The 14,059-nt window shown below is 37.0% G+C and overlaps 1 protein-coding gene across 4 annotated transcripts in view; it reads left to right on the forward strand.

The window, feature by feature from the left end:
* sfmbt1 (Scm like with four mbt domains 1) overlaps positions 1-14,059 on the forward strand; it is a 73,827-nt gene that overhangs the window by 23,417 nt on the left and 36,351 nt on the right. For all 4 annotated transcript variants that reach the window (XM_039771137.1, XM_039771140.1, XM_039771139.1 and 1 more), the window contains exons 3-6: positions 6,992-7,086; positions 7,949-8,189; positions 8,712-8,800; positions 10,799-11,045. In XM_039771137.1, coding sequence (XP_039627071.1) covers positions 6,992-7,086; positions 7,949-8,189; positions 8,712-8,800; positions 10,799-11,045 — 672 coding nt within the window. The remainder of the gene's footprint in view (positions 1-6,991; positions 7,087-7,948; positions 8,190-8,711; positions 8,801-10,798; positions 11,046-14,059) is intronic.

Here is a 14,059-nt window from a genome sequence, read left to right on the forward strand (position 1 = left end):
AGAATACATTCACTTAATGATATTCCTGCTCTCTGAAAATGTAGAACGCTAAGATAAATTTTCATGATGAAATACATTAAAGCAGGTATTAAACATGCATGGTAGTGCTGCTCCCTCACAGTAAGGGGTCCCCAGGTGTATGTTCAGTGTAGAGAACTTTATGGCAGATGTGACGAGGCTCCAAAAAGCTGGATGTATGAATGGGTATCACACAGGTTTGACTTGAATATTGTGTAAATATTGGGTTTGTGATCTGGTGGTCAGAGACACGAACACAGAATTCAATAGATGTTCTTCTAAGCGGGCTTTCTTTATTGCATGCATGCTGTGTCTGTCTGATGTTCCTATCCTTCCTTTTTCCTTCTACACATAACTAATCACCACACGATAAACATGTGAAATTAAAACGAGTTATAAACTTAGACCACAGAGTGTTCAGAACTTTAACCAAATCTTTGTTATATATGTTTAATTATGCCATCCATTCAGGGTTGCTTCCATTCTAGCAAGCATTGTGTGCGAGGCAGGAGCAAATCCTAAACGAGGCGCCAGCACATCGCAGGGTAAATACAAGCAATACATACGCTAGCAGGGTCAATATAGCACAACAAAACCCCACATCCTACATTACTTTGAAAAAAACTGAAGCACGCCGAGTAAATCCACCAGAAAAACATGCAAATTCAAGGCAGGGAACACCCGGGACTCCTTGCTGCGATGCAGCAGTGCACCCTTCACGCCACCGTGCCCCCACATGATTAATACATGCTTTAATGCATTTCATCATGAAAAAGATATTTATCTTAGTATTCTGAATATTCAGGGAGTAGGAATATCATGAAATTAATGTGTTCTGTGTGGTGATCGCTGCCTGCGCCTCCTCTTAGTGTAAGAGGTCAGTTTAAGAAGCATGTAGTGATTAACATTGCTCAGGGAACACTTAACACAAAGCGTTTAATGTGCTACATAATTTATGACGGGGTTTGAGAAAGTCTAGTAAATTAAATATTCATTTTAAGATGAAGTTTAGTTTATGATGTTTTTATTTTAATGACAAATTAAGAGAATAAAGTCAACATGTCAACTTTAATCTCGACATAAACGGTGAGAATAAAATAGAAATGTTGAGAATAAAGTCAATATGTCGACTTTATTCTCGTCATAAGTGTCAAGATTAAAGTGGAAATGTTGAATAAATTCAACATGTCGTCACATTATTACACAGTACCCTGGTACATTATACAGTATTGGGGGGAAAAAAAATAAATAAGACAAGTACAATTTGGCTTGCAGTATTATCCAGTAGTATAGAAACAATATTCACACATTTGAACATAATGATCCACATCTGACCTTTTAAAACCAAAGTATCTCCAGACAACACACACAGCTCCTTTTTTCAGCAAAAGTTCTTCTGTGTCATCATGTTCAACTTTATCTTCCGCTACAGCTTCAGTTTCAGAATGTTCTCTGTCCATTTTCACCGTTCAGTACCTCCACTAACGCATGTACTCCGTTGCATATGTGTTTAGCGTTGCAGCAGTGAAAAAGGTCCCCCCTTAAACAGTTTCCTGCTGCGCCACGTTCCGAACGTTGTTCAGGCTATATAAACGAGTGTTTTTGGCACAAGAAAAATCCATATCATAATGAGAATAAAAACGCTTTTTGGTGTGAACCGGTATACCGCCCAGCACTAGTAGTAAGTCTTACGTGGTGCAATGTCAGCTACCACCAAGCACCGATTTTATGGAAGACAAAGACCAAATCTTAACTGTGTATAATAATAATTAATAATTAATTATTTAGAACGTTGCAAAGCTAGTAAAGGGTATGTACTGTATATTTGTAAATATGTAAAGCATTCTGAGCTTCTAAATGTGAAAAACACTTTTTTTTTTTTTTATTTTAAATGTTGCAGTCTGAGTTTGTACTGCTGCAATACTTGATTTTAATTTTGCAATGCTGATACATTGAATGTTTTATATGTGCAATTGTAAAAATCAAAATGAACCCAAATGGTCAATTTAAACCCAAATGGAATATTTGGTATAGAAATAACTGCAGCAGTTCAAATGTTTAAAGTGCAGCATCGGTTATAATGCATTTGGTTATGCATATGCCAATAAAATGCATTGTTCTTGCATTCCCACAGATGTTGCTGCAGAATTTATAGTGCCGACAGAGCTACTGTGTATAAATAATATACCAGAACAAAAAAATACTGGAATATTCAATTGTATTCATATATTTTTTCTGCCCACTTCTAATACATGATTCCTCATTCAGTTCAGTTTACATTTGTATAGCACATTTGAATTTGCAAGCTCAGGGTGCTGTATGTGCTTTTAAATTTGTAACCAGACATCCTTTATTTTCATATTGAGCACAAACTCAAGGCTCTTTGCAGGTACAGAGATTTATTTCAACTATACTGTATGTGTTTGAGTATCTGTGTACAGAAAGGTGGTATCATACAGAATATGCTGTATATAGATAGTTGGAGGATGGTTTCCAGCATGACAGTAACTTAGAAAAAAGTGTCCTCCACTGTAATATGCTGTCGACAGAAGAATGCATGAGTAACAGGTTGAAGTTAGCAGATCAATCAGTCGACTTGTGTATTTCATCAATCAAATATGAACCAAAAACTATCAAGTCCACATTTTTTAAATTTTTGTAACATTCACCCCTTACTTTTGTAACGAGTATTTAATATTTGACTGACTCTCCACCATTTTTGTCCTCTGTTTGTTATTCATTAAAGTAATATTTTTAGGGTTTAAAGCCTGGTATTAAATTGTACTTTAAAAACTAAAACTTTCACTGTCTTATTTTTTTTATTCATAGAAATTTGCTACATGGCCTAATGTACAGAAAAAACATGGTAGCTAGTATATGATACACAGAAGAAAAAGAAGGAAGAAAACCAAAATAACATTGTAATGTAACCGCTTTAGATCACAGCACTGATGAGGTTTGTGGCACATGAGAAGTTCAGAAGAAGTTTATTCAGTATATTTTGAAATTAAATTCTAGCATAATTTTTGGAGGACTAGAACACTGAGCATAAACAAGTATGATTTTGTTTTGTGGTTCTCATATAGGCCTGATTAAATGCAAATTGTTGAATCAGTTAATTTTGAATTATACCACTTGCCAGGTTGTAAGAATGCAGTCAGCATAATGCCTCCCAATTAATGTTTTTTTGTCAGAGGCACACATAAATAGATTTCTGCTGCTGTTGTTTCTTGAGCAAATGATATACAATTCCCTGAGAGAAAAACAGTTTGACCAGAGACCTATGCATGCACTTTCCAGGTTCTGGCCCTGCATCTTATTTATCATCATGGAAAAATACATTCTAAGGGCTTGTTTATACTTCACGCTCAGAATGCATATGCACACGCATCATGGCAGCCATGTGTTCCCAGTGTTCATTTGGTGCGTCCTCTGAGCAGGTCCTCAGAAATGAACATGACGCGTGCGCGACTTGCAGTACCAGCAAAACGTCAGGGGGCGCAGTGTGATAAAATTTGGAATGTGGCATCAGAGTCTCTGTTTGCTATCTACATGTGACAGAAAGGCGCTATACGGATCCTACGGGATCGGTGTGCGTGCTTCAATGTTTGATGAATGGTTCGATGTGGTAAAGCAAAATGCTGACATACAGATGCATTTGTGGTGCTTTTATATTCAAGCGTGGCGTATACCTGATCACAATGACACGATACATTTTAAAAGTCTCTCATACCATCTTTTGTCCCTTCTTTTTTTTCTGGGGCTTCCTCCTGCCATAACAGCATTGGCAAACAGCAATAGATCACCACACAGAACACATGACGTGTTTGATATTCCAACTCTCTGCACATTTAGAATCCTTAGATTTGTACTTGATATCACTTTCATGATGAAATGCATTGACGTATGTTACATTTTACAGATAAACCGTTAATTTCATTTAAATAATGAATATTGTTAATAACTATACACATGCGGGTGACACGGTGGCAGAGCGGTAGCACTGCTGTCTCGCAGGGAGTCACGTCGCTGGTATTCCCTGCTTGGAGTTTACATGTTTTCCGGCTGGGTTTCCACAGAGTGCTCTGGTTTCCTTCCAAAGATATTTAGATTTGGTGACGCTAAAATGACACTAGTGCAGGGGTCCTCAATCACGGTCCTGGAGAGCCGCAGTGGCTGCAGGTTTTTGCTCCAACCCAGTTGCTTAATAAAAAGCACTTATTGCTAAAGTAACACTTCTGCTTCACTTTAGTGATTTTGAGCCCTTATTGCTTAATTTTGTCTTAAACAGCTATTTTAATTGCTCCTTATTATCAATAACATGCAAATGACAAGAGAGGGCAGCATTTCTCCATTTAGCTTATTTACATTTACACCTGTGTGTATTTATCTGCACTATTGGGTTTAATTAAATAAATGAATGAAAAATGAAGAGAAAAAAGTGAAGGACTGAGAATTACTCGTCCATTTTAGCCTTCAAATCATTTGCATGATAGAAAGGGAAAGAAAATCTAGGATATGAGAATGACCTGACATAGCAGAGTTAATTTAATTTCATAGCTTGTTAGTGCTTTATTGGCAAGAATTGCTTTCTAATTAAGCAACCAGGTCAGAACAAAAACCTGCAGCCACTGCGGCTCTCCAGGGCTGGGATTGAGGACCCCTGCTCTAGTGTGTGTGTATGCTGGTTCACCTTGCGATGGAATTGTTTCTGCCTTGTGCCCAATGCTAGCTGGAATGGACATATCCCTGGATTGATGGATTTAATCATTAAACATCCTTTTCAGAGATATTGCGGTATGGTGTCATCGGAATTTAATGGGCGTTTCGGGCAATTCATAACACAGCGAAGCCAAACCAGTTCTCACCGTTATAATATTTGGCACTGCCACCTGGTGGATTCTTCCAGATTTACGTAAAGTACGCGCGCAAGTATAAACAGTAAAGAGCTTGCGTAGCAGGAGCATCCGCTGCAGCATGCGTTGCGTCACATGAAGTATAAACCTGGCCTAATGGGGAACTATGGCTGCTTGAAATGGAAGGGTTAATTTGACGGGATGAAGTAAATGTGGTATCAATACAGATCCTCCTTTATCTCATTCTGTTAAGATCATGGCTTTGATAATATTCCAATGTAGGACTTGCTCTGCGATTCACATTACATAATTTTATATGACTTAAATTCTGTAAAGGAAGATTGAGATTGAAATGTTTAATGTAATTATGTGTGTAGATTGTCCAGGAGTGATGATAAATAATAAGTAATAAAATGATAGATTACACTACCATATTTCATGACCCTTGTTATGCCCACAGGCTGTCTGCACTGCCATCCCGGATGTCATAAATCAGCCATATAGCCTGTATTCTAAGTTGAACTATACTTGAGTTGTCTCCAATTTTTATGAAAACTTGTGCAGCTGTTTTTAAGTGATCCATGAACATTTATAAAAACAAATTTCAATTCAGCTTTATTTACATAGATTTGATTTGGGTGACAGAGCTGCAAGCATTCAGTGTCTAAAGAGGCAAATGTTTTGTCATAGATTTATTAATTATATTTTTTAGATTTTGGAACACAGGCAGGTCAAGTACCCTATTTAAAGGTTTAAGATTCAATGTTTTAGTAGTTCGCAGTACCTAGCAAAATAACACAGGAAGTAATAGTAAAACACAGACTACCATGCAGAATTTCAAAAATATCTATCCATTCTTTTCTGAACTTGTTTTGATTTATTTCAGGGTTGTTAGAGGATGAGAGCCTTGTGTAGCCGTAGGCACAAGACCAAAGCCAACCCTGGATAGGATGCCAATCTCTTGTAGGGTATACAAACAAACTCGCTCAATCCACGGCCAGTTAACCAAACAAGTATATTTCCAGGACTTCAAAATGAAACTAGTTTACTCAAGAAAAAATCCATATAGATAAATAAGGTATGTTTAGACTCCATAGACTGTGAACGGGTTATTGTTTGAACTCGGCCTCCTGAAGCTGTTGGGCAGCAGCACTAACTGCTACACCACTGTGATTCTTAATTCAAAGACTTTTTTGGTTTATCTAAATTAGATTTTTAATGTGCATACACATTGAACACATTGGCTTCTGAGAAGTGATAAAGCAAAACACTTGTCTATTTTGGCCCTCTTTTGTCTTTGGCCAGTACCTCTTGCAACCCCATCCTGGGCATTACAGCTATACTGTACTCCACAGTACACACAAATAGTGATAAGTGTTCAAAAATGTGTCTAAGTTCTGTCGTCCGTTTCATTGACACATCTATTTACACAGTAAGTTTCTGCAGCAATTCCAGTCATGTTGATTTATGTATTCTGTATTACTTCAGTGTTGCTTGCTACAGCATTCCAATTTGTTCTTGCATTTATTATTCAGCTATATTATGGATTATGTTTCTGAGGTCTTTAGTTAGTGAGTAGCTCCAAACACTATCCCATATTGCTATAGTTCAATTTTAAATTTCTCAACTGTTGTAGGCCGGCAAATAAGGTTCTCTAGTTGAAATATATTGTCATGCACAAAGCACACTGAAATTTTATTTGCATGTCTGACCAATGTGTAATATGTTCTCAATCTCTGCTGTCATGATTGGCAGGTATTACTAGTCAGTTGCTGTCCTAAAGTTGAATTTATTAATATTACAATAATAATGTAGTTACAAGACTAAGAAACACTGCACTAAAACCTCCAAAATGGAATAAGAGTGAATATGAATTTGTAGATCATTTGATAGGTGTTGATATGACAATAGTTAGTTCTAAAAAACAATGTAACATCAAAGCAGGTTGTAGGTGTACCCCTTCTCTGTTTTATGAGGCCTACCAATAAAGCAACGCAGACCAAGGTCAACACCCCTCCATTTTGGCTTCTTCCTGGCACGCTGACAGTACTGTTGCATTGGTTAAACTCTTTAATTAGTTTAAACAAGGATGATGTTAAATTACTATGCTTTTTCAGATGGGGGGTCTGGTATGGAGGACCTGGAATTTAGCTGGGATGATTATCTTGAGGAGACTGGAACTGTGGCAGCACCTCACAGCGCCTTCAAACATGTAAGTAATTAAGTGAAGGATAAGTTCCAAACAGCTGACATTTTGGCATATTGATAGATATATATTGTAACTGCATTCCAAATCTTACATTTGGAGAATATGATGTGGTTAAAGAAATATGGTTAAGTTGTGTTTTTTTTTTTTAGCTGCTTATTTTGGAGAGAGTGTCAAATTATGTGACTAGAAATTACAGGGGTTGACCGAGTATACAATTTCCTCACAACTTTTCGTCCTTGTTCCAGATCTTGTATTGTTCCCTTAAAGTACCACAATGTGGCCTCATTTTGGCAGACAGACTTCATGGAGCACACCGAAATAAGCCATAACCTAAGCCCATCTTTTTCTTTTTCAGCTATTGGTGTGACATACATGAATCATTGCACAGGCATCTGTGTTGCTTCTCAATTTTGACAAACTTTTCTTCTGTTTCTTTAGTCTTAAACCTTTGTTTTCCTTCTTTCCATGCAGCTGCTATTTTTGTTCATTGTTTGTGGACATTTTGTGCACTGTACGTCCATTTCAGCACTCACTGGCTGTTATTCTTGCAAACACAAAAGAGCAAATCTATGAGTGTCGACTTGCTGTAGGAAAATCAAACCAGTTTAATTTTTTTTTCATAAAAAGTCACAGAACAGTATGACTAAGTCATTGGGGTCTCATACCACGCAAGCAACAGTAGAATTTCTTAAGATTATGTAAAATAAGGCTTTGATGAAAATTTTTAGAAAAGTTGTGTACTGTGACATTGGCTTAAGCATGTCTTTATGTTAACAGTTTAAGGGGGTGGGTTGGGTATTTGGAATGCGTTGATTTGTTGTATAAAGCAGAGAAAAGCAAAGTGCTTTTTATCTGATTTGTACAGGTTGATATGAGCTTGCAAAATGGCTTTAGTTCTGGGATGAAGCTGGAGGTTGGCAACAAGGGGGACCCTGACACCTACTGGGTTGCAACAGTTATCATGACGTGTGGACAACTTCTTCTTCTACGCTATGATGGTTATGGTGATGACCGTCGAGCAGACTTCTGGTGTGACATCATGACAGCAGATGTGCATCCCTTGGGCTGGTGTGGTCAGAACAACAAAGCTTTCAGGCCCCCTGAAGGTAGGTTACTTTCAGCTCTTTCCTCAGCTTTGTACCATGTGCCCAGTGCAATATGTTGTGATTAATTGTTAGTGGACTAGGAGACCTATCAAGTAGATTGATTCAGTAAGCACAGTTTTCTTTTATTTTTCTGTGTTTAGTTTATATATTGTCAAGCTAAATTTAAAATTATACTTTTGGAAGCATGAGGTCACTGAGGTGTGAAATATTAGGTTTTATCATTGCTATCAAGTTAAAGCAAACACTTTGTATGTGTCCTGGGTTTGACATCCATAGATACTTGGGCGTAGTTATGTTCTGGAGTAAGAAAATTAGTTTTATTATGACTGTAAAGGAAGGCAAAAATTTAAAAAGGAGTGATTTTACAACATTTGTAGATTTTAACATACAAGTTCTGGGGGGGATTTGAGTACACTGAGAACAAGTATGTTATAAAAGAATGTACTATTCTTTCATTGGCAATATATTGCCACCTCTAGTCCTGTAGTCCAGAGATTTTACATTGTTTTGTTGTATTCCTAGGGATTCGTGAGAAATATACAGACTGGGCTGCCTTCTTAGTTCAAACACTAACTGGTGCATATAGTGCTCCTGCCAACCTTCTTGAAGGGGTAAGTATGAAAAAAGCTATATAGTGCATCCTGGTAAGGTTAGACAAATTTTAGACATTTCAGTAATTATGTATAATGAATTTATAATAATGTATTGCAAAGAATAAACAATGTTATTAAGTCTTACTAAATTGTTTAAGTAGTTGATTACATGGTTGGTGTTAAAATGTAAGATTTGGGATCTATTCAAATTGAAGGATCATGTTCTATAAAGGGTTTCCTGAAATTGTTTTAATTTAATGTGTTTTATTTATTAAATAGTTGTACAGTATACCAAGAATTTTCAGATATATTATTACATTGAATTAATAACATTCTACCAAAGAGGAAGTTAGAAAAATAGAGGGGAAAAACATTATTTGTGCTTCAGAATATAAGTTAACAGTTTTCCTTGCTTTGTCTGTGTATATTACATAAATTCTTGCACCCTTTATGAAGACTGGGAACTTGTAAAAGTGGGTAAATAGATAGCTAGGGCATGTCTGCCTGTGGCATCTGTATATGGCTACAAGACAAACTGTTAAGTAGGCTACATAAACTATTTGATGAAATCTTTTTGAATTAGAAGTGAAAATAAAAAATTCCACACAAGGTTTTGACAGAGTACTTTAGTGAAAAATGTACATGATATAAATTGCTATACAGTCATCTCTGAAAGATGCCTTATAATCAGGAACATCAATTAGTGCCCTGTGGGCCAACTCAGGTGCAAGTTTTCTTTGGCCTCAAACCAGGCCCAGTGCCACTGTGGGACAAAAGGGGTTAGTATAAATAGTTATCCATTCAATTCACATGGACTCAATTCTCTATTTCAACACTAAAGGAAGAAATTAAAACAGCAGCTTTTATAGTGTCCGATCAGTCTTTTGAGGTAATTTCTCAATGTTCGCCTACTGGTGATTTTAATTTTTGTGAACTAAGGAATGGGGTCTAATTTAACCTAATCTATTAAAACAATATTGAGCCCAACAAAACCAAACAAGCACATTCAAGTTCATGAATATGTACTATGTGTATTAAACAGAGTCACATATCCATCCATCCATCCATCTGTCCTCTTCCACTTATCCAAGGACGGGTCGCAGGGGCAGCAGCTTGAGCAGAGATGTCCAGACTTCCCTCTCCCCGGCCACTTCTTCTAGCTCTTCCGGGGGAATCCCGAGGTGTTTCCAGGCCAGCTGGGAGACACAGTCCCTCCAGCGTGTCCTGGGTCTTCCCCGGGGCCTCCTCCCGGTTGGACTTGCCCGGAACACCTCACCAGAGTGCGGATGAGCAGCGGCTCTACTCTGAGCCCCTCCTGGATGACTGAGCTTCTCACCCTATCTTTAAGGGAAAGCCCAGACACCCTGCGGAGGAAACTCATTTCAGCCGCTTGTATTTGCAATCTCGTTCTTTCGGTCATTACCCATAGCTCATGACCATAGGTGAGGATCACATAATAGAAGAAAATGTAACCTTCTAATAAAAGGTAATACATACCTGATTACTGTAGGTGCCTGTTAATGTCAAAGTGCTGTTTTGGGTTAGAAAACAAAAAAAATAAGGTCCTCTGATGAACAGATGACATTTACGCAGATATATACAGTATTAAACATTTTCTGTACTGTTTTCAAGCACATTCTTTGTTGCTGCACAGCATGCATATCCAGGAAAACAGAAGTAGAAAAGGATACTCCTAAGGCTGCTACTAAAGTTATTAAAATGTTTAAAATGATTTATATTTATAGTTCAAAATGATTAGGTGTTCTTAGGTTAATCAGTACTTTATTTTTTTCTTGTATTTTGTCTTGGCCTCTAAGGTTAATTTTACTTCTCCCAGTACGTAGCAATACTTTTTAGCTTTACTAGCACCTCTTTGGTTTTAGTAATAATTTGAACTGTAATATGTCAGTTTTCTGGAAAGTTTAAAAAGACACAGTCTGACTCAGCCATATATATTAAATCATCCTTACCTTCACTTCCTTAATGAACTTGTGTTTTTTTTTTTTCTCTCTTAAGCCCCACCGGGGTAGGAACCCCTTGGACATCCTTAGTCCTGGCTGTAAACTAGAGCTCCAGGGCGCAGACAATCCTCTGGAAGCCTGGCCTGTAATAGTTAAGGAAAACCTTGGCGGTCGACTGCATCTTCAGTACTTAGGCTTGGAGAATCACACCGAACTTGACCGCTGGATTTTTTACCTTGACCCATTCCTCCATCCTGTTGGCTGGGCTAAACAGCAGGGATTTATGCTCAGACCACCACAAGGTGAGAGCAGTTTTAATATGCTAGTTTAGAATGTTTAATGTTATCTTCTCCATTGTACACTATTATCTGCAGCAACATTTTTAAGTTGTGCTTATTTCTTTGATTTCAGGGCTCTGGTTAACTTTAGCATAATATATTTCGGTTTTAAGTATCTAGTTGAAGTTGACTTTCAATATCCACTGTTAAATGGCTGTAATTTTTATTTATGTTATACTATATGCATTTTTTTTTTGTTTTCAAAGTCTAATCATGGTAGTCTAATTTTGATATACATTTTTTTCTCTCTTTTATAGGCTGTCTGGGTTCCTTAGTTATCATAATATGCTTTGTTTTGCTTTACCTGTCTCAATTAACTCTCCCACAAATCTGACAGAAAATAATAAGTGTATATATATATATAAAAGCATATTTCTACAGAAAATTAGAACCTAACTTTTCAGGGCACCTTTAGTGTCTATTAAGCTAACTAGCTACATTACCTGTCAAAGACTGATAACCAGAGCCGGACTGATGTTTACAACCGGTGAGAGCTTTCCTGGTGGCCTGCTATCTGGCCTGGCCCTGCCTGGCATTTAGAGCAACCAGTGAAATTATGTAACGTTGTTATACTGGAAAATGAGCAGGTGCATTTGCTCAGTAGTGGGCATAAATCCTTTTGATTTAACGTTGGCGGGTTTCTTTTCTGGTTTCTGGTTGGGTGGTTTGTTGTTTTTGTTCAAGTCAAGTTGTGACTTCATGTGTGTCTTGCGCTCTGACAGTTAAATAGGAACGCTATGATGAGTGGTGCGAACATCTAGTGCTTTTGCGATTAAAGTTATATATGAAAATTGTTTAAAAGTTTATAATATACTTTAAATTATATTTGGATGTTGTATGGGTTTTGGTATTTGTTACTGTGTATTTATTTTGTTTTATTTTTTGTTTCAAATTTTAATGAAGTGTAGCGTATGGTCACATTTTTGACTTTTTTTTTTTTTTTCCCCTTTTTCTCATAGAGTGACTGAATAGGCTACACAAAATGTTTTATTTTTTTATTTATGAAACACATCTGTCATGATAAGTTTGTTAATGAATGTGTCTTGTTTTTACTTTATTTTAACATTTTTAAAGTGTGTCTTTCGCGCTCTCACAGTTAAACCTTCGTGCTATGATGAGAGAGTGACTGAATAGGCTACACAAGATGTTTCATAGCTTTTTGTTTACTAAGTTCATTCTTTAAAAAATGCTTGACAGAATTCTGTGGCACTGAGACATTTTTTGAGTCTTTTGTCTGTTGAAGAAATTCAAAGTGGTGTTTTTTGACCAACACTTCAAACTTTATGGAAGAGTATTCAGCCTCACCATCCAGACACTGACAGCAACTCGGCTGTGGAGATTCCTGACTCACAGTTGAAATTGCTAAAATACTCTGTGCACTGTGGATTCCACTGACAACTACTTTTTCTGGTTCAGTGCTTTTCTCACATTTGTGTTGATATAAATATAATAGCACTACATGTTGTATTTATTTATGAGGTGTTGTTCCACACTTTATCACAGGTTGTCTTGAGACTAATATTTAAGAGTGAAATGTATGTGGAAAAGCTGAACCTACTGTCTTCTCATTCATAAAAAAAATTCCAAGACAAAATAATGTTTATTGGTTTTTTGAGTTTGTGCCTGTACTGTATAAGAAAACTGATGTATTATTGTGTGGCCTGGGTTAGACTTGGGATTCCTGGCCTGAATAAGCTTCCCAGTCCAGCCCTGCTTATAACATAAAGCATTTAAAAGTATTTAATATCTCTTGCCTTACATGTACTCTCCGTGCTCCTCCTACACCTTTCCTTGGTAACCTGTGTATGTCAGCCTTCCTTGTCTAGCACTTCATTTCTTGATCATATTCCCCTAAAGCCTGCTTTTCAGGTTGTGTCATTTCAATACACCTTGCTTGCCTCCTGTCCGTTTTTTAAAATACCACTAGTGTGAAAACTGGCTGTGAAAACATTGAATATACTTGTCTTTGAAGGTGACTCTCAGTGTTCCTCCTACGTTCCCTCAGTATCCTCATGTATCTCAATTTCTGCTGCTTGGCACTTCCATAAAGTCTGTTTCTCAGACTCTGTCATTTCGAGGACCCTTGCTCGTCTCCTGTCTGCTTTTTAACTGACACCCATGGTAGACAGGCGATCATTACCTGTTGTGAAAACATCATTTATATTCTTGCAAATACTTCCTGCCTTTGAAGGCAACTCAAGTTGTGCCACAATTGAATTTAGCAGCCCAGCTTCTCTTAGTACATTACTAGATATATTGTAGTTGAAATGCTCCATTTTTAACTCCTTTGTCAAACTGACCGATCAGACTAAAGCCAAGCTGACCAGTCAGATGCTCAGAGGGACCGTACACGCACACACACACACACACACACACACATACAGTAGTATTTTGTTATATATTAGATGGCTCACACGGATTTTCAGTGTAATATATACCGTATGTTTAGAAATTGAATTGCTAATGCTGTCCTCAGGTACTGAATCAATAATTTGAACATTATACCTGAAAAAGTAAGTATTTCTGTTTTAGTGTTGGGTATTCCCCTTAAAGATTTTGGGGGAAACATGGCAATATAAATATGCGCTCCTTTCAGAATCCCTTCACTTGTGCTGTGGAGATCTAAACATACAGTAATGTGTTCCTAACAAAAATACATGTTGCTGATTTTTCAGTTTTATATTTACTGCTCAAAGGGGAGATCACATATCAATAATTATTTTGTCAAAAATTGAAAGCCAGTCATAATACATTCTTATATCAAGCAAGGTTGATTTGAAAGCGACATGGACATCAACAGTAGAAACTTCCGTAAATTGCACTAACTTGACTTTTTAGTTTGGATGATTTCTTCTTTCTTGATTCCATATACTTTGGGACTGACTGGGAAATATTTTATTAGCTATGTTGATTTATGGCACGTGAAATCATACAAATACCTTCATGTGCCTGTTATTATGCCACTACTGTTGATGTAA

This window comes from Polypterus senegalus, chromosome 12 (assembly GCF_016835505.1).
Source record: "Polypterus senegalus isolate Bchr_013 chromosome 12, ASM1683550v1, whole genome shotgun sequence".
Taxonomy (NCBI): Eukaryota; Metazoa; Chordata; class Cladistia; order Polypteriformes; family Polypteridae; genus Polypterus; species Polypterus senegalus.